A 20,348-nucleotide genomic window follows, 5' to 3' on the forward strand; every position below is an offset into this window, starting at 1 on the left:
ACTTTTGGCGCATTGACCTTCATAAATCAGAATTGTGTACAGGAGATGGGACGTCGTGCTGAAATTGTACAAGACATTGGTGAGGCCTAATTTGGAGTATTCTGTGCAGTTTTGGTCACCTACCTACATGAAAGATGTAAATAAAGCTGAAAGAGTTGTATGAAATCATGTTAACAAGCAGAGACATTTTTGCCTGTAAGTGATCTGCTTTGAAATAGACTGCAGCCCTGTAAAGTTAGCATCCAGTTAAATGTAATACCAATAATATTATAATGTGGGACTGATTCTTAACTTACCTAGGCTTATTGCTAACCATGTGTATGAAAGATTTTAATTTTTAAGCTATTTTTGATCATTTCAGGGTCTTCTTGGCATAGAAAAGATCCACGTGATTGTGCATTTCCTTCCTGTTCTTCTGAATCAGCTGCTCAATAACTTAGTACAGACTGAAGAAAATCTAGTTTCTACTGCCACCATCAGGTAAGTGTATTAAAGCTGCTGATTTATCAAAATAAGTCTAATTTCAACCATACAGCTATGTAACACATTAAGCAATAATCTTTTAAATGACTGCAGCTTCATTTTGAGAACAATGATAGAATATGTGTACCACAGTCTCTCTGGGTACTGCTAGTCCATGTCATGAACTGTTGCCGATTAGGAATTCCAGAAGTGCACATAGTTCTGAATCCCATGCCTTTGGAAGAGTGAAATCTTATAACCAAGTGTCACTTGAGAAGTGCCACCAGAGATACATAATCTCCCACCATGTCAGAAGCTCAAACATGCTGTTTCTGAGCTGCTGTTCCAGGTATACAGTAGTGGACAGATTGCAATGCCTAGATTAGGTGTGGGCACAGCACATGTTCAACAAAAGATAGGGCATCATAGATATACAAAATGTTTTGGAGTACTCAATACCACACCCTGGTCAAAGAAAAAATGTTTTTCACTGGAAGTGGAGACATTTAATCCATAGCCATGGCTTCAATGGCAGAAATAGATATTGATTCAGGTTAAGATGGACCTTTACTACAGTCTTTTAAAACCCATGGTTGTAGTCCAATCCAGTGTAGTTTCTCTGAACGTGGTTGATTACAAGTAACAGTAATGCCATTGCTCTGTGCCCAGCACCCCTCTGCACCTTTAGTGAGGGTTGGGAATCAATTTCTCATTACTTGGAAGACCCATTCACACCTTGTGAACAGTTCTCCTCTCAAATGAAAACACTTGTGCTCATGCTTAAACTTCAAAGGCATTTCTGTTGTTAAATTTGAAAACATTTGATTGTTAATTGTCTGCATTTTTGCCTGTGAAATACAGACAATCACTTTAGAATTTGGCTTTAGGCCTTCACAGTCATGGCTGGAATGAAAGCCAGGGTTGGGGGATTTTTAAATGTTTGGCATGCCATCCCAAGAAACTATCCAATGTCTTATTAAAGCAGTGTTTGTTGGGATCTGGAAACAAAGGCCTCAAAGTCTGATGTACAACACCTTGCTGTGCACTAAAACATTCATTTTCTTTTTCAAGGGCTATTGTTGACATTGTTGCCAAGTGCAATGAAGAACAGCTAGACAATTATCTCCGCTCATACATTAAGGTAGAAAAAATTGACAAAGTAATGCCAGTTATAATGCTGATTATCTATTTTGCTACTCAAAATGTATGCAGAAATATACATTTATATATATTGTCACTAAATTTATTTTGAAAGCAAAACTGATTCTCTGGGCCTTGCTTGGGACTTCATATTAGCAGCTCTCTGGAAGGGGAGTTGGAAATCACATTAGCAGCTGTCAAACTTGACTGCAGCTATTTAAAAATAAATGATTGCGTCTGGGAGTAAAAGCTCTTTGAGGCTTTAAAAAGCTGTAAGTATTTGCAATGCACTTTCAGTCTTTACATTAAAATTTGTCATTTAGGCCTCAGTGGGACCAGTGCTGGCAGATGCATCTGGAAAGGGTCTGAACTTCTTAGTTTTATTGGTATAACAATGGAATACTGAGCTCAGGACCTGAGAAAAGAGAATTCAAGTAAATATTTCAAGTAGAACACCCTTCATCAGAACTGTAAAAGAGAGAAAACAAGTTGTTTTTCAGATTTTGAGCGAGCAGGAAAGGGATGAATAGGAGAAAATAAATATTTCTGATAAGGTAGACAGATTATCATGGCAAGAAGCCACCTGATTGAGACATAAACAAGTGAAGTTATAGAAAAAAGAATTCTAAGGCATGTCAAAGCTGTGTGAGGCAGGTTAGAGCTGTAGGAGATAATCAGCCAGTCAAGCAGTGGCAATGAAGAGAAAATACATGTTACAGATATGAAACCTAAAGCAGATATGACCAATTCTCAATCAGAATCAGGTTTATTATCACCGACGTACTTTATGAAATACTTGTTTTGTGGTAGCAGTGGAGTGCAATGCGTCAAAAATTACTGTTACAGTCAGGATAAAGTAAATAGATAAATAGTGCAAAAGAGGAATAGTGAGGTTGGGTTCATGGAACTCTCAGAAATCTGTGGGAAAGAAACTGTTCCTAAAATGTTCTCAGGCTCCTGTACCACCTCACTGATGGTAGCTATGAAAAGAAAGCATGTCCTAGATGGTGAAGATCCTTAATGATGGTTGCCTTTTGAAGATGTCTTTGATGGTGGGGACGCTTGTGCCCATGATGGAGCTAGCTGAGTCCACAGCCTTTTACAGCCTCTTTTGAATTTGTGCATTAGAGCCTGGTGGTAATGTAATCAGTCAGAGTGTTCTCCATGGTACATTTGTAAACAATTTCGAGAGGCTTTGATGACTTCCAAATCTCCTCAAACTCCTAATGAAGGATAGCCACTGATGTGCCTTCTTTGTGATTGCATCAGTATGTTGTGTTCAGGATAGGTCCTCTGAGATATTGACACCCTGGAACCTGAAGCTGCTCACCTTGACACCTTGATGAGGACTAGTGTGTGTTTTCTCGACTTTCCCTTCCTGAAATCCACAATCAGTTCTTTGGTCTCGCTGATATTGCATGCAAGATCATTGTTGTGACACCACTCAACAACCATTCTGTCACTCCTGTACACCTCCTTGTCATCATGTGAAATTCTGCCAACAATAGTGGAGTCACCATCAGACAGATAGTGTTTGAACTGTACCTAGCCACACATTCATGAGTGTAGGGAGAGTAGAGCAAAGGGCTGTGCACACTTCCTTGAGGTGTGCCAGTGTTGATTGTCAGCAAGGAGGTGTTTTTCCCGATCTGCACTGATTGTGGTCTCCTGATTAGGAAGTCAGGGCTCCAGTCGCAGAAGGAGGAAAAGAGGCCTTGTTTTGAATTGTGTTAATTAGTACTGATGGTATTGAATGGTGAGCTGCAATCAATATATAAGAAATCTGACGTAGGTATTACTGTTGTCCAGGTAGTCCAAGGCCAAGTGAAGAGCCAATGAGACTGTATCTGCTGTAGACCTGGTGTGGCAGTAGGTCCAGGTCCTTGCTCAAGCACGAGTTAATTCTTGCCATGACCATTCCCTCAAAGCACTTCATGACAATGGATGTAAGTACTTACAGGGCAATAGATGTTGAGGCAATGCATCCTGCTCTTCATGGACACAGGAATGATTGATACCCTTTTAAAGCAGATAGGAATCTCTGACTGCAGCAGTGAGGTTGAAGATGCCCTTGAACTCTCCAGGCTGTTGATTGGCAATAGTTTTCATTCCCCTGCCAGGTACACCGTCAGGGCCATCAGAACCAAGGGTTCACTCTCCTGAACGATGTTCTGATATCAGCCTCCAAGACAGAGATCGCAATGTCCTATATGCTCTGGGGATACGCACAGATGTAGTTTTCCTCTTGCTTTCAAAACGCACATAAAAAGTGTTGAGCTCATTGGGCGTCGAAGCATTTATTTGTTAGGCTTCACCTTATAGGAAGTAATGGCAGGCAAACCCTGCCACTGCTGTCATGCATCGGATTGTGCCTCGGCCTTCACAGGGAATTTCCTTTTTGCTCTTAGAATGGCCTTCCAAAGGGCGTGCCTGGACTTCTTGTAGAATTCTGGATCACCAGTCCTGAACACCACAGACCTAGCCCTAAGTAGACTGTGAATCTTCTGGTTTATCCAGGGTTTCTGATTTGGGTATGTCCAGTATGTTTTTAAAGGCACACAGGTCTTGATGAAGTCGATGACAACTGTGGCATATTCATTTAGACTTGAAGGTGAATCCCTGATTATGGTTCAGTCCACCAATTCGAAACAGTCCTGTAAGTGTTCCTCAACCTCCTTTGATGATACCTTCATGGTCCTCACCACTGGTGCTATGATCTTCAGTCTGCATATATGCCAGGAGTAGAAGTCCAGCTGGGTGATTGGACTTGCCAAAGTGCAGGTATGCGTGGTAAGCATTCTTGATGGTGGTGCCACAGTAGTCAAGTGTGTTGGCTCCTCTGGTTCCTCAAGTGACATGTTTGTGGTAGTTCATTAGAGATCCCTTCAAGCTGGCCTGGTTGAAGTTCCCTGCCAGAATGAAGAAGGCATTGGGGTGTGGTATCTCGTGAGCCTGTTGATCACAGTTCTCAGCTCCTTCATGATCAGTTTGCTATACAACCAGGATTTTAGCAGAAAACTCCCTCGGCAGATAAAATGGATGACACTTGATTCCCAGGTGTTCCAGGTCAGGGGAGCAAGACTGAGAGAAATGCCATGTTGATGCACCACAATGAGTTAGTCATGAAGCACACATCACCACTTCGGACTTTGCCTGAAGCCACTCTTAGGTTGGAGTGCTTGTTTGGAGTAGTCCATCATGTCTCTCTGGTTCTAACAGAGATAGCAAGCAAACTGAAATTATTGTATTCCGTACTGAACCCCAGTATTATCTTCCCTTTTGCTTACTTTTATGGAAGCATAAGCTGATGTTGTAACAATATTTCCTTTTGGTGACCTGAATAAAATGATTGTGTGATTTTGATATGTTCTTTGTATGTCTGTGGTAAACCATATATATATGTTGTAACTGGGTTAACTGTCTGGACACGCCCCTCTGCTGACTGCCCCTGTGGCTCCTCCCACAGAGTCCTGTATAAAGGTGTTTTACCTTGCCCCTCCCCCTCAGTCCGGGGGCAGACACTCACCATGGAGGTCGTATTGCACAGCGAATAAAAGCCTTTCAGTATTTTACCCAACTTCAGTCTTTTGGAGTTATTGAAGGTGTGCTTCAATGTCTCCCCAATTTTCTTGAACTTGGCAATTCCTTGGAAGCCATTAAATTATCCCTTTGGACAAAGACTAACAAGGAAAATTAGAATAAATGAGAGGAACTGATTTGTTTTCATTTCTAGAACTTACTTTTCTAAATTAGTTTGCATTCTTTGTGTGTTCATGATTTGTTAATATTCTCTTCTACCTCACCACTGAATATTTTTCATCTTTAAGTTGATTGGCAGAAAACAGAGCGGAGGGAATGGAGTGATACTTGCCGCAGTGTTTTTGTCATGGTCCGGATTGAGGTCCCTTTAAATTTACTTTGTTTATGTTACGATCCGGACCATTGACTCCCTGTTTCCCTTTGGTTCCCTGTTTTCCTGTGACCATCGGGCTTGGTTATTGGAGGCAATTTACTCTTGGCTGAACCGGCAGTTTATAGTCTTTGGCTTTCAGCAGTTTGGCACGAGAGCGTTAACAAAAGTCACCGAAGGTACTGTGAGCCAATGTCATCTGGCTGAAGCAAGCCTAGTCCCCTCCCGGATCGAGTGCCAGCAAGCCGCCTTCCCTTGCCAGAGCGGGTCACTCAAAATTAACCCGCTGGGGTGAGTCAAGAGCTTGCCACAACTTGGAGCATACTTGAGCCCAGTTATAGTTCTGTCCATTGTTGTGTGGTCTCCGGAACCATGTCATGCGTCTAAAAGGGGTCCTGGCCCTGTACCCTGGAAGGGTCCTAACCCTGTGTCAAGAAGAGTCCTGACTCCATCCTGTGTCTAAGTAGGATTCCCAGCTCAGTGTTTTATGTCCTGTGTCTGAGTCTGTACCGTGAATAAGAAGAGTTCTTGGCTCCGGAGGCTTCAAGTATCAAGTCCTGGCTCCAGAGGCTCCAGATTCCTAGCCCAGACCCTTAGTCCCAGCCTAGTCCAAGGCCTGATTCCTTGTCCATTATGCTATTCCTGCTTCTGCTTTGCTCTCTTTGTAACGAGCATTAAACTCAATTTAGTTTACCTTACATAGTGTTTTTGTGTCTTGCATTTGGGTCCGCCATCAACGCCCCCCCCCCCATTGTGATAGTTTTAGCCTTTAAGGTGTAATCGTGGTGAAGACCTGGAATAGTGATTTCTTCAAGTAAAATAGCCTTTCAAAAACTACAAACACTAATATTGAATATATTTATTCACTACCATTGTGTGCTGTTGCCATTATTAGGTGTTTGAAGCTGACTGAATTTCTCTCTCAATCTTTATTTTATGCAGTTTGTTTTCAAGGCTGAATACTCTGAATTGAACCAGAAAACAATTCATGAAGAGCTTTTGAAAGGCATCACTGAAGTCTTGACAGATGGCATTGATGTTAAACGGATGATGAAGGTACATCCTGAATAATGACCAATCATATTTCATGCCAATGTAACCTGAATAACTTGGATAGTGACATTCATAGTGAAAACAGAAATTGAAGGAAATTTTCAGCAGATTGAAGAGCATCTATAGAAGGAGAAACAATATTAATATTCCAGTTTTTTTTTAGAAAGGTCACCAACTTGAGAGTGAACTAGAATTTGAAGAAAAAAACAGCAACAGTTCTAAACCAAACTGATGACAGTTCTCAGGTTAAGTTGCCCATATCTGGGACTTCAGTATGAACAAAGGAGTCCCCAAAATGTTGCCCACCTTTTGTATGGGTTTCACCGACTGTGCTCTGACTTTGATCTACCTGTGGGGAATTGGCCTGCTAAAACTGTGCAATGTTAGAGGAGCAGCAGGTCCATTCACTTTAATGCACTGAAAACCCTTGATATCTCCATGGCTGGCCACGTCTGCAGCATGATTTACCTGGTTGTCATAGACTTTTCCACCTCTTTCAGCAATGTAATTTGAGACCCTGCCATTACACAGGACCTTGTCATTTAGGACCATATCATCCTGAAGTTCAACGCTGGCAAATCTAGAAAAAGTGAAATTTGCTTTTATCACAAGTTATCAAAGGCTAGGACTAATGTTGATTCAATGATTATTTCTCTACACTGGCAGCTTGATCTCCTGAGTATATCTATCATTTTTTGTTTTCCAGGCTTTCAAATCCATTGTAATTTGCTTTTGTATTAATGTTAATGGTAATTTAATGAGATTCCACTTTTGTTATTTAATACAATCTTTTGTGATAGCTTTGATGTTTTTATAATTTTGGTCTTCCATTTGAAACAAATACCATGATATTATTAGGGCACGAAAAGTTTTATCTTCTATGTATAAAGGAGCACAGATTTGACTGGCAGGATAGTAGTGATCAACTTAGTCTTATTTCTGTTGCATTATTATGTCTCCATTGTATCAACTGTTTTCATAATACTGCACAGTTCTATTCGGTGGTTTATTATTCATCATCAACCAAACTAAAATCATTACGGAATGATGATAAGATTATGAGTGTTGTTGATAGAGTACAGCACAGAAACAGACCCTTCAGCCCATCTAGTCCATGCTGAACCATTTAAGCTGCCTAGTCCCATCAACCTGAATCCAGACCATAGCCATCCATACCCCTACTATCCACGTACCTATCCAGACTTCTCTTAAACATCGAAATCAAGCTCGCATGTACCACTTGGGTTGACAACTCGTTCCACACTCTCACGACCCTCTGAATGAAGATGCTCCCTTCCTGCTCCCTTGTTTCCTAGGTGGGAAAATAAGAAAAGAGATGTTTTCTTTCAAGGATGGCTGTTCCATTATTTATTTGCTGAATTGCGTAATCAGTTTAATAGTTGGTGTAATGCTCCAACCTTAATAGAAATTAAGAAATTATTTATCAAGCTTATTCTGAAACCTTACTGTTTTTGTTTTATAGTTTGTGTAGTTTTCAGAATTCTGATGATTTAACCACTGTTTTTCAGCATCTATGGTTCTTCTTTGAAATTGCTATAAAGTCACTGGTGCAGTATCTGGTTGGCGATGACAAGCGACTGCAGGTAGGGAGATGTGGGGAGAATGCATAAAAACAACAAAGTAATATTTAAAAAGTACTGTGGTACATATGTCAAAATGAGTAAACATGTAAAGAACAAAAGTAAAGAAAAAAACTGCATGTTATACTGAAGCTTCTCTTAAAATTACATCTGTTCATCTCAATTTAAGAATAAATTTTATTGCAACTGCTAAAATAACTTGTTTCACCATGAATAAGATCAATTTAATGACCCTCTGAGATTTAATAAAATAGTCTAAAGCTTGATCAATTTGATGTTGACAAATTTTACTATTCTGACGAGCAGAATTACAGACTTTGAGAAATCATTGTATTCATATTCATTATTTTTCTCTAAACTGCATAGCTGAAGCGTACTGAGAGGTTTCCATCATCCTATCACAGTGCGACGGAAAAGCTGGTGACAGTCTTGGGAGATCTCATTTTCAAATCCTTCAAAGAATTTGAAGAAGAAACCAAGGAGGCAAACCACTATCTTGCCATGTTTGTAAAGGTAACATTTTGTCATGCTGAAAATACGTAACACAAAACTAAAACCTGGTCACCATACAAGAACGTGGTGAGAGAGGGGAAGGCGAAATAACTACAGTTTTAGGAATATGATCCTAGACCACCTCCATACCATGTTTACACTTTCACTTCAAATAATTACCTGGTTCTTTGTAGCCTGGGAAAAAGTACACACTCGGGACAACAAGTATTTTTCGGGTTTTAATTCCTTTATCTGTTTTAGATGTTTTACTGCCAGAAGAGGGTATTAAAACGAATGAATTTACAACCAGTTCCTGCCGTTACAATCTCAGCTTAACTTTTGATCCGCACCCTTGGGTATCGACGAATTGTGTATGCGGTATAAAAATACATAAAGCAAACCGCACAGAACTAATACAGAACTAATACAGTAGTGGCAATTCTGAAAGAACACAATACAAACAACATTAGAATCCCCCCAACCCTGTACCTTATACATAGCAGTGAAAATGTGAGCGAATACATCTCATCTAAGACGTCTACTACTTTTTAGTACACATGCTGAACTTCCAAACAGAAACTAAACATTCACGTTACGCTGTTACACTCACAATCAGTCATGATAGAATAAAGTTAGACAAAAGGTTCACTTTGGCACAACTTTTACAAGGTATTGCCTGGTAGTTAAATTACAGGAAGACTGGCCTACTTGTCCGGTAAGGAACTTTGCACAAGTCACGCTATCCAGCGCCGATGCCTTAACTCGTGAAAATCTAGAGCATCCACATGTAAAAAATGTCAAATTACCGATATTCTCTATTCACCCAACAAGCATAAACGAATTCACATGGATATCATCAATTAATACTCACTGTTCCTCACCATGCTCAGTATCTCTGGGAGGAACTGAACCCCAAAGCCCCACAGCTTCTTCTGCAGAAAACAAAAATGGTCTCCCCACTACCCCACACGTGCGTAATGACATCACCGTCTCTACTTAAAGGCACAGACAACTATTCCAGCATTACCCGAATGGATGCCTAAGTTCACTTTTAACGATAATGAATAAGATTCGATGGTCACCCGGTTACATCTTTTTATAAAACGGTTATATTTTTTGCTCATTCCAGTAGGATGTCTTAAAATTGAAGTATGTATATTTTTGGGAATGTAAAAATTCAGTAGAATGCAATCGAAACAGATTCTGTGTCCAACTGTTAATGTTTGAGATGGACTTAGTGTTAGGCATTGGATATCCTTTCCTGTAAGCTAATTAGCTGCTGCTGAAGGTTATTTTTCTTTGTTTTAGAGAACTTTTACTCCATTTTGGCGCATCTCATTTCATAGCATGTGATCAACAAACGTGCTGCAGCATGCTATCAAACTCAGTCTGAAAATCTATGTACATGTAATGGATTACATTTTTTAGTTCAATTCTCCTATTCCTCATTCAATTAAACTTGACCAGTAGGGTCAGATATATCAGATGCTGCCAGGATGTTTCTAATTAACTTTGATTAGTGTACTTCATAAAACAGTTAAAAGGTTTTCTGTGTGAAGAGCGTATTCACAGAATGGCTGCAGGGTTCAGTTACTTTAATCGGCATATCATTGTGACATTCCAGTGCTCTTTGAAGGGTGTGGGCCTTGAATACAGGAGCTAATCATAAGTCATGTCACTTCCTTGAAAGAGTCAATGATCTCTCCTCTGAGCACCAAAGTGGTCCTTCAAGCTTACCACTGGGGACTGATATTTTAAGAGACCCTGTCACTGGAAAAGATTCTGCAGTAAAGTTCGTATCTCTCACTTGACATTGAAAAAATGCACAGATGGTGCAGAATTTGTGAATTAAAAGGACAAAAAAGATTGAATGTTAAGTAAACTAGAATATATTTTCTGCACAGCCTTACACAATATTGGCATGGGTTCTCCCATGCAACTTCAATGTATGTTTTTCTGTGCCATGTCCAAACATTTTGAGTTCCATCAGTGCTGCATCCCATTGGTTAATTGGAATCAGAATCAGGTTTATAATCACTGGCATGTGACGTAAAATTTGTTAACTTAGCAGCAGCAGTTCAATGCAATACATAATCTAGCAGAGAGAAAAAAATAATAATAGCTAAAATAAAACATAATAAAAAAAGAAGTAAATCAATTACATATATAAATCTTAACACAATGATTTTTACAGCGATGTTTTACCTTCATGGACAGAGGATTCGTAATGAAGCTGATTGGCAGCTATATGAACATTTTCAATGCTGGAGATCATAAGGTAAATGGTACAGTTGTCAAAAAAAATTGAAAAACTCTAACATAATTTGTTAATAAATTGGTTACTTTGCATATGTTTCATCTTGCTAATCTGTCCAAATAAAAATGTCTGTTATTGCTGTAATCCAGTAACATGAACCAGAGTCTTAAGTAATCTAGTTGAGGACTCCCATGGATTTCAGAACAATAACTGTTTGCTAAATTTAATCTGCACTCAAACTTGGCACTTAACTGCTTAAAGGAAACTGGTGTGATTAGGTCCACCATTCCTTTTGAAATTCCCCTATTTTTATTTCTGACACATTTATTTTATGCCACTAATTTTCTGAGATGTTACTTCTTGATATGCTACAATACTTGTGCTACTGATGCCTTAACCATAGTGCCAGGGGATGTATTTCAGATTTTTCACCAAGTAGTCAAGAAAGTAAGAATTATGTGTATCCATCTTGTGTCGAGTGCCACCTTAATATCACAAAGAATGAACTGAATAGCTTCAAGACTAAATAGCCACTAATGATGGAAATCAGAGAAAGAGATTGTCTAGGATGATCAGTCTGTCCTGTTTTGTTGTATATTACAGCAAACGCTCTTGACCTATCTCTTGCATTCACATCTTAAGCTCCAGTAGCTATTGGGAATATCAGTTTGAAACCTGCATCTTCTATCTGAGTGAAACGTTGTCATAACCATTTGAAGTGCAAAGCTGATCATGGGTAGTTGGAATTCAAGCATTTGAGATGGTTAGAATGGGGTAAATTAGAAAAAAAGCAAGACGAAAGAAAAGACAAGATTAGCAGCAGCAGCCAATTTATATTGCTGTATGTACAAAGGTGACAAGTTGAAAATCTTTCCTCTGGTATTTTTCATGTTGGTACAAAATAATGTATAAAACAATGGAGTTAGACATGTTGCATTATGCAGAAAGCATTCATGCATTATCTGAGAATTTCTTCTCTGCTTTATGGCCCACATTACTGTCTCAGGGCAGTTAGTGACGTGAAATAAATACAAGGAAAGTAAAATTTGGCTGAATGTAAAATGAGCAGTAGATCTGATGCTGCAAATTTCTCTTGATGTGTCTTGGGAGAAATTTGCATAAGAAGTGCTAGATTTGAAGGTGGGTTATTAGTTCTGAGAGTTATGTATTTATAAATCTATGAGAAGAGTTGTGGTTTGGTACTTATTACACACTAAAGCCTATTCGATCATGATGTATTATGAAAATATGTTGTTTTAATATATTTTAATTGCAGACTCTCTTTGAATACAAGTTTGACTTCCTGCATGAAATTTGCAACCATGAACATTTCATTCCCCTCAACTTGCCAGTATTATTTTTAAAGAATAAATCAGGAAATAAAGGTAAGTTAACTTTTCTCTTCTGGATTAGGCTTGCCAATGGAGTGTAGGGAAGGCCTGTGATTTTTTTTTAGGGTGAAGTTTTTCTTTTGTTGACACAAGTAATCAGTGTTTAATGTTTTTGGAAAGGGTCTCATAGCAGTGCATGACAAGGAGAGGTGGATTAAACATCAGACCCTACAGCTCTGTTGGGGAAAGTTTCACATCATTGCCAAATGAATGAAAGAATTACCTCTCCATCTCAAATCACTGAATCAATACAACACTAAAGGCTATTCTGCCCATTGAATTTGTGCCAGCTCTTTGTCAACTAATCAAATCAGTTCTATTCTTCTACTCTTTCACCACATTTTTGTCACTTATTCCCTTTTATGTTTGCCTATCTGACTTTTGAAAATCTGATTAACCTTATTTCTATCATCGCTGGAGGGAGAGTTTATAACTGTTCTGTACATGAAGAAGTTTTTCTTCACTTCCCTTCTGTCTTTTGCCCAGTAATTTGAACCTCTCTAACTTCTGGTCTCCCTACTTAGGGAAATAAATTCTTCCTGTTCATTCTGTCTCAATGTCTCAAATTCTATTCACCTGAACTAAATATCCACCCAGTCTCCTTTATTCCAGAAAAATAACTCCAGGCATGCCAATTTATATATTAGTTATGTACCTGGACACAGAGATATTTGGCTATATACAGCAATTGTTCATAAGAAAACATTATTGGCATATTGGCAATCTATACAACTCATAATTTTGAGACATAATAGACTACAGATTCTGGAATCTGGAGCAGCAAGCATTCTGCTGGAGGAATTCAGCAGATCAACCAGCTCTCTGGGGGAAAATAATGGTTGACATTTTGGGTTGAAACACTGCATCAGAATGTGGCCAAATGTCTGTGATTCCTCCTCCTCGCTCCAAAACAGATGCGGCTCAGCCTGCAGAGCTTCTGTAGCAGGTTGTCGGTATCCCATAATTTTGTTTCATTTCCTAAGATTTCCATTTTGTATTCATTGGGGAAAGTCTCATGTCTTGGGTCATTATTTCTAATTTCCCTTGAATTATGTGATTTGCCAGTTCATATCACGCCTGGCCTTGGAGAGGAAACGGCAGGTTTATAAGGACTTTGCCCCAAATGGAAAGTTTTAGTTATGAGTAAAGACTGGCAAGATTGTTATTTTTTGGGATAAAGGAGACTGCGTGGAGACTTAATTAAGATATATAAAATTTGAGACACCAAGTTAGAAAGAACAGGAAGAACCGATTTCTCTTAGCAAGGATACGAGAAACTAGAGCACGTAGATTAAAGTTAATTGGTTAAAGCATTATGGAGTAATTAAGGAAAAGATTTTTCACCAAATAGGTAATGGAGTATGGAACTCTTGCCTGGTGGTTAAGACAGAAAAAAATGTAGAAAAGGGCAAGGTCATGAAGGGACATAAACTACAGGACTATAGATCAAGCAATGAATGGTATGATTAACTGAAAAGCCTTTACTTAATTTTCTATGATCTCACGAATGTATGTGCGAGGGAAATATTGAATGTGTTCTTAGATTTTGCAAGCTAAACCTGGACCTATTACAACCAGTAAATCCAGAAGTAGTTGAATGTTTGGTTTGTTTAATAGTGAAATCACATGATGGGTTGGATTGTACAGTAGTGCAACAAACTCATTCAACTGTGTTATTGATCTGGATTTAGAATTTGGTCTCAACTAGTTGCAAGGTGAATGTCATTTGATGAATTTTTTTCACCTGCATTTACCATTCGTTAGTTGAAATGAAATCATTATTTTACGTAGGCTTTTTTAATAAAAAAGATGGGGAAATGATAATACTGAGGCCAATAAAATCCCAGAGAAAGCTATAAAGTAGACAAATAAGTTTTCACATTAATGGGGACACACCCAGGCAAATGGAAGTCTCTACTTGAAAATCAGAGACAATGTTTGTGGTATTCTTCAAGTGCTTAGGATATACAAACAATCTCTGGGAAATTTAATTTAGATATGTATAAATTTGACTTGTATGCCTTTTGTTGTTCAAACTGTACTTTTTTTTTGTAGACATACTGCCAGAACATACTCTGACAAATGAATTTTGTCGTAACCATTTTCTTGTTGGTTTGTTGCTTCGTGAAGTTGCATTTGCACTTCAGGAAGACCAAGATGTTAGACATCTTGCAATTGCTGTCCTTAAGAATCTACTGGCCAAGCATTCACTTGATGACAGATATTCAGGAAAAGTAAGTTACGTACTGTATCTATCTATGGTACATTGAAAGTATGGACTGTGCTGCTTTGTGACATTCTTTAAAACTTCCAGCCTCATAATTTAGTTGGGAATCATTTGTTGTATAGGCACTGAGAGACAAATTACCAATAGGCTGAATACCTCTACTAAGCTTCTCCAACATCTCCCGACCCCTCTTCCATCTCCACTAAACCACATTGCCTCTGACAATAAATGTTCATAGCCAGGTCCTAGAAAACATAGACCATTTCCCATAGCATCTATGTTTCAACAAAGGCAGATACCAATGATAAAATTCACCACCATCTTCAATGTGCCAACAGAACATTTGGTTGATTGATAGAAAAAGTATTTGAAGATGGAGACTTCAGACCTAGCATAGAACTCGTGGTACACTAGGCAACACTCCAATCTACTTCTGAGTCTGGGCTACCTGCACCAAACTTGGCAATTACTTGAATAATATCACCAACATTGTCTCTGCTAGTCTGAAATGTCAGCTTCCATTCCCACCACTGAGGCACCAGTTGCTCTCAGACAGCTGGGCTGAGAAAGCTTCATTGCTTGCCATGTCTACTGTCATGTTCCTGAAGCAGCCAACTTATTCTGAGGCTATTCACAAAAACAGTTCAGAATAAGCTGACTTCGTAAGGTAGATGGGAAGAATGACTCGGTATCCTCACAGACTCCATGTTATCTCTCGACCAAAGTTGCAAAGGAACATTTGGAATGGCATTGTGAAGGTCAAGACTCATACATCAGGAGCACGTTGAAGCCTTCCATATGTAGCGGAAGAGCACTCATACTCACCGACCACCACTCTGATACTGTTACATGTCAATGCCGGATATGTCACAAATGGAAGTGATTATTTTCCCTAAAGTCAAGCTGGTGTGTGATAATTCACACTGTGTTGCCACTGTCTGTTTGGATTTGGTATCAGTTAGAGATTTGGTTCTCAGAAGAGGGAAGGAAGTCTTAGTGAACAAAGTGCTTTGGTCTGTGCTTGAAATTCATTCAAACTTTCTGTGTAACTCCATTGCCATGCAGTCCTGAGGCACTAACGTCACTTGTCACTTATAAGCTAATGCCTAAGTTGCTCTTAAAAGAGCAAGGACCAGATATTACATAATATGATAGACACTTATATACTACTTCATTGAAATATGTCAGTATGATTAATAACTATTTTTCCATGCAGAGTCAACAGGAACTCCTAGCCACTTTGTACCTGCCATTGTATGGAATAATTCTTGACAACCTTACGCGAATTTTTATGAAGGACATGTTCCCATTCAATCTCAGTTCCTCTAATCCGGTAGGTGTTACATCAGGACTAACCATTACCGGAGCAATGATTATTAACACTTTGGTGACTTACCATAACAAATTTAAAGAAATTGTCACACTGTATTTGCCCTCATATATACTCTGTTATTTATTTATTCATTCATTCATTCATTCATTCATCTACCTTCCTAACTAGTTAGTTAGTTAGTGAAACAGCATGGAATAAGCCCTGTGAGTGGCAACCCTGATTTAACCCTAGCCTAATTATGGGACAATTTACAATGACTTTGGACTGTGGGAGGAAACCAGAGCACTCAGCGGAATCTCATGCATTCCCTGGGGAGGATGTACAAACTCCTTACAGAGGGCAGCAGAAGTGAACTCCAGATTCAGATGCCCGAATTGTATTAGTGTCAGGCTAACTGCTGTGCTACTGTGCTGCCCTCTCGGTATATCATGCTGGAAATATTATTTTATTGGTTTGATAAATTGTATTTTGTAGAAACTTATGCAGTTATTAGATCTAGACTCTATGCCTCATTAACTCTGCATATATCCAATTGTGATAATAACTGGAAGCTATGTTAAAAATGTGTACTCTAAATTATAGGGTTCCAGGGATGACTTGAGTACTGCTGGTGGTTTGCAGCACCAGTCAGCAACACCAACAAGGAATACAAATTCATTAGAAAGTTCAGTCTCAAAAGATGTTTTGAATTCAATAGCAGGTAAATCCTTCTAAACTGTTATTTTCTTTAACTCCCAAGTTCCATCCTAAGTATTGGTAATTTGCCTTTAATGTTGTAGATGACAGTTTTGAAACTCGGACCATTTTACAGTATCAGCATGTAATTATAAAAATGTATTTTTTTAAAATAAGTATCACATTGTTAGTTTGAATACAAATAACATTAATGGTGCTATTTTTAGTTTTTTCATCTGTGGCTATCTCAACGGTGTCCCATGAAGACTCCAGAGGTTCACATGGTAGTTTGGATTCTACCTCTGGTACCTGTGAGAGAATAAGTGACAGACCTGACTCCTCTGAAAAGGTATCATTTTGAAAAAGTGTATTGAAGTTTTTATGAAGTGTGAAGGCCCATTTTATTCAATCCTATCCTGACAGGGAAAGGAATCTAGCATCCGTTCCACCTTTCATTTGTAAAATCCAGACCCATCACTATGTTTGATCATGAGCTGTCTCCTTAGCTCAGAGCCAACATGCAGGGACAAATAAGCTAAAGTATTTCATCTGTTTATGTTATTTCAGATAGAGTCAAGCAGAGCTGTACTTCTGAAATGTTTGACATTGGGATTTGCTAATAGTTTAAATCGTCGGTTCCTAGATACATCATTGATATTGTTTTCCTGTCCCAGAGGCCAATCAAGTTTGGCCAGTTGCTTTATCCTTCAATGCCTTTGTAAATGGTGCACATTACTAGAAAATATTAAGCTCTTTTCAAGGGATATTTGTTGGTTTCCATCAGTTGCCCAGGCCACTCATAAGTAAGGATATAATATTAATCTGCCAAACCAGATGAGATTGCTTCAACTAGGCAGTTAAAATGCAAGAAGTCTGAATCCCGTCTGACCTCATAGCCTTAGCAGAACTGAAATGAGATGGAGAGTTGACTACTTACTCTTCTACCAGACACCGTTTCTTCCTCCCACAGAGGACAATTAATCTTTCCTTTCATATCTGCCTGTTCTCAAATTTGCAATGCTCTGTTTTCCTTCCTTGTGGACAGTCAAGCTGTCCATCAGATTGGCTTTGATTGGGAATGCGTTGGAAATAAATTTAAAGACGATAGAAAGTATGGGATATTTGGGAGCTCCTTAAGCCCATTCATAACACAACACTCCTTACCCCATCACTCTGGAGATAAGATGGAGCCTGTGGGTTCTCTTTAGTGCAGTGCTCGCAGGTGACTAATTGGTAGTGAAACTCTGCCATGAAACATGACACAAGTTCATTAAGTCTGCAAGTATACTTGGTATGCCTTAGACCCAGGTTAACATAGGACACAATTGACATTCCAGTGACAGATAATAGTTTGTGGCTTACAAACAATTCTATCCATTTGACTGAGTTTTATTCCATACCTCCATAATATTATTGGAACTTGTATTCAGGAATAACAAAGTGCATTGAATTAAAGGTGATAGAAAAAGTGAACGCGTAAAAGTGGCATTTAGTTCGACTTGTTTGTACGGTTGGAAGCCAGTGTTTTTTCCTGTTGTAAAAGATAAGAATGTCAATTAAAGGCCAATGGCCAAATAAATACAGCTCAAACACACATTACTTTAGTAATAACATTTCTAACTCTCCAGGCTTATTCAAGACCATTATCTTTAATTGGATCTGCTACTCGATTTGACAAATTAGATCAAGCTGAATTGAAAAGTCTGCTCACATGTTTCCTTCACATCATGAAAACTATTTCTGAGGGTAAGAGTCAATTTCCTGACATAATGTGGCCGAGTCTCAGACAACTGACTCCTTTCTGTTACTCATAGATCAATTTATTTAGTACTCTAATTTAATTGTGCGTGTAAGCAGTGTTTTGTAATATTTAACCAAAGGGAAGAAGATGTAATTTCTCCCTTTACTGTAGCCACTTTGGTTGCAATCATCCTTTTTTTTATTGAATAGGTTACGACGTAAGACGAATAAGTAAATTGCTGTTGTTGTAGTCAAAAAGAAAAATTTTTCAATCAACTGTGAATTTCAGCCTTAGAATAATGAACATTTATAATATGTTCATGTCACGGTAAAATACTGGGTTTGTTTATTTCAGATACTCTCAAAGCCTACTGGTCCAAATCACCATTTTCAGAACTGACAGATTTCTTCAACATTTTAGAGTAAGTGAAAAACATTAAATTCTCAGTTAGTTAAGGTTACCTGATTAGCACTAAAGAATAGATTCAATTAGAAATTGTAAACAGGGATTTGAGAGAAATGCGTAAAGGGTTGTTTCAAATATCTGTTATGCTGTAGCTCCATGAAATATTTGGACTTGAAACAGAATGTTTGCACACTGCTTCATTGTATTAACCTACTGCACATTTGCCTGTATAGGTTAGTTGCAGTTCCTTACACAGCAACTCAGTAATCACTGTGTTAGTACATAGTGATGTTAAAGAAAGGTTTGGATCTTGTTCACAAGGTGGAGAGAATCTCCTAGTGGCCACTTATAAAATGACAATACCTACTGCTTCATACCTTTGTCTTGGCTAGCTTGGAATGGAATGGAGACAGATGTAGGTTTAAAACAAATGGTTACAACTGAAGTCTGGGAAGAGATGTAGATATGAAATAGAAGGAATTCAATAAGATCTAAATATCAGTGGATAAGAAAAATAAAATTGCATTGCATTTATATCTTTCAATAAAGGTTAAACAAATACAAAACTGAAAGCAAAGGCATCTTTTATTTTCAGGTAAATTACACTGACTGATCATTACTGTTTCAAGTCCTTTCCTTTGTTTTCTTTCAGAGTTTGTATTCAACATTTCAAATTCCTGGGAAAGAGACAAGTGGCAAGGTAACGTGCAACGTTGTGAGTTTGCAGACTAAGAATTGCATTTGTAATGTAGCCTTAATGAGAAATTCCCCATGCTGCCTCACAAGGGAACTTTCAAACAAAAATTGATACTGTCAAATAAAGTGATATCAGGACAGATGACTAAATTTCAGTTGGAATCTTGTTTTTGAGTGCAGATTAAAGAAGAAAATAGAGGTGGATATATGGAGTGAAAATGCAGAACTTTGAATTTGGACTGCCCTTGATCAGATGCAGTATAGAGAAAGGAATGTCTTCATTTATGACTTTGAGACTTTACTGCCTGTGAAGTTCTTCCAAGTTGCTTTACAGTACGTTTTAGTAGTACTGTTATGTTTCTGCTATTGAGTAAATTTATAAATATAACTTTAATATACTCACCCAAAGGCAGCCTACTATTTGAATTTGCAAATTGTCTCCAGTTGCATGCCTTTCAGCTGTTGATGTGATATAATGATAAAATGGGCAGAAGGACGTAGATAACAGGAATTCTGCAGATGCTGGAAATTCAAGCAACACACATCAAAGCTGCTGGTGAACGCAGCAGGCCAGGCAGCATCTCTAGGAAGAGGTGCAGTCTAGGTTTCAGGCTGAGACCCTTCGTCAGGACTCAGGATGTAGAAATTAAATTACAATCATGTCAACAATATTAGGCATAATCGGAAAGAATAGTGAGAACGGCTAATATTAATGAGAGAAACCTCTATAGCTCCCTTATGTTTGTTATTGGAGATCAGGAAATAAGGTATCAAGGGCCAGATCACTGAAAACAGCAGCATCGGTAAACCTTATGGTTAAGAAGGCAAATGGAATGCTTGCCTTCATGAGCTGGGAGGGGTGGGGTTTGATGCAAGAATATAAAAACTTGTTTAGCTAAACTGGAGCACTCAGTGTGTTTCTGGTTGCCACACCATAAGAAGGATATGAGTGCTCTGGAAGAGAT

At 38.5% G+C, this 20,348-nt stretch overlaps 1 protein-coding gene across 3 annotated transcripts in view; it reads left to right on the forward strand.

Moving 5' to 3' along the window:
- Window positions 1–20,348, forward strand: part of dock10 (dedicator of cytokinesis 10) — a 289,520-nt gene that overhangs the window by 227,017 nt on the left and 42,155 nt on the right. For all 3 annotated transcript variants that reach the window (XM_072255460.1, XM_072255461.1, XM_072255459.1), the window contains exons 24-37: window positions 362–480; window positions 1,534–1,603; window positions 6,455–6,568; window positions 8,095–8,169; window positions 8,533–8,679; window positions 10,853–10,936; window positions 12,192–12,300; window positions 14,362–14,540; window positions 15,750–15,866; window positions 16,449–16,566; window positions 16,769–16,890; window positions 18,170–18,287; window positions 18,637–18,703; window positions 19,340–19,387. In XM_072255460.1, the coding sequence (XP_072111561.1) occupies window positions 362–480; window positions 1,534–1,603; window positions 6,455–6,568; window positions 8,095–8,169; window positions 8,533–8,679; window positions 10,853–10,936; window positions 12,192–12,300; window positions 14,362–14,540; window positions 15,750–15,866; window positions 16,449–16,566; window positions 16,769–16,890; window positions 18,170–18,287; window positions 18,637–18,703; window positions 19,340–19,387 (1,487 nt within the window). The remainder of the gene's footprint in view (window positions 1–361; window positions 481–1,533; window positions 1,604–6,454; window positions 6,569–8,094; window positions 8,170–8,532; window positions 8,680–10,852; window positions 10,937–12,191; window positions 12,301–14,361; window positions 14,541–15,749; window positions 15,867–16,448; window positions 16,567–16,768; window positions 16,891–18,169; window positions 18,288–18,636; window positions 18,704–19,339; window positions 19,388–20,348) is intronic.

Source organism: Mobula birostris, chromosome 4 (genome assembly GCF_030028105.1).
Source record: "Mobula birostris isolate sMobBir1 chromosome 4, sMobBir1.hap1, whole genome shotgun sequence".
Lineage (NCBI taxonomy): Eukaryota > Metazoa > Chordata > Chondrichthyes > Myliobatiformes > Myliobatidae > Mobula > Mobula birostris.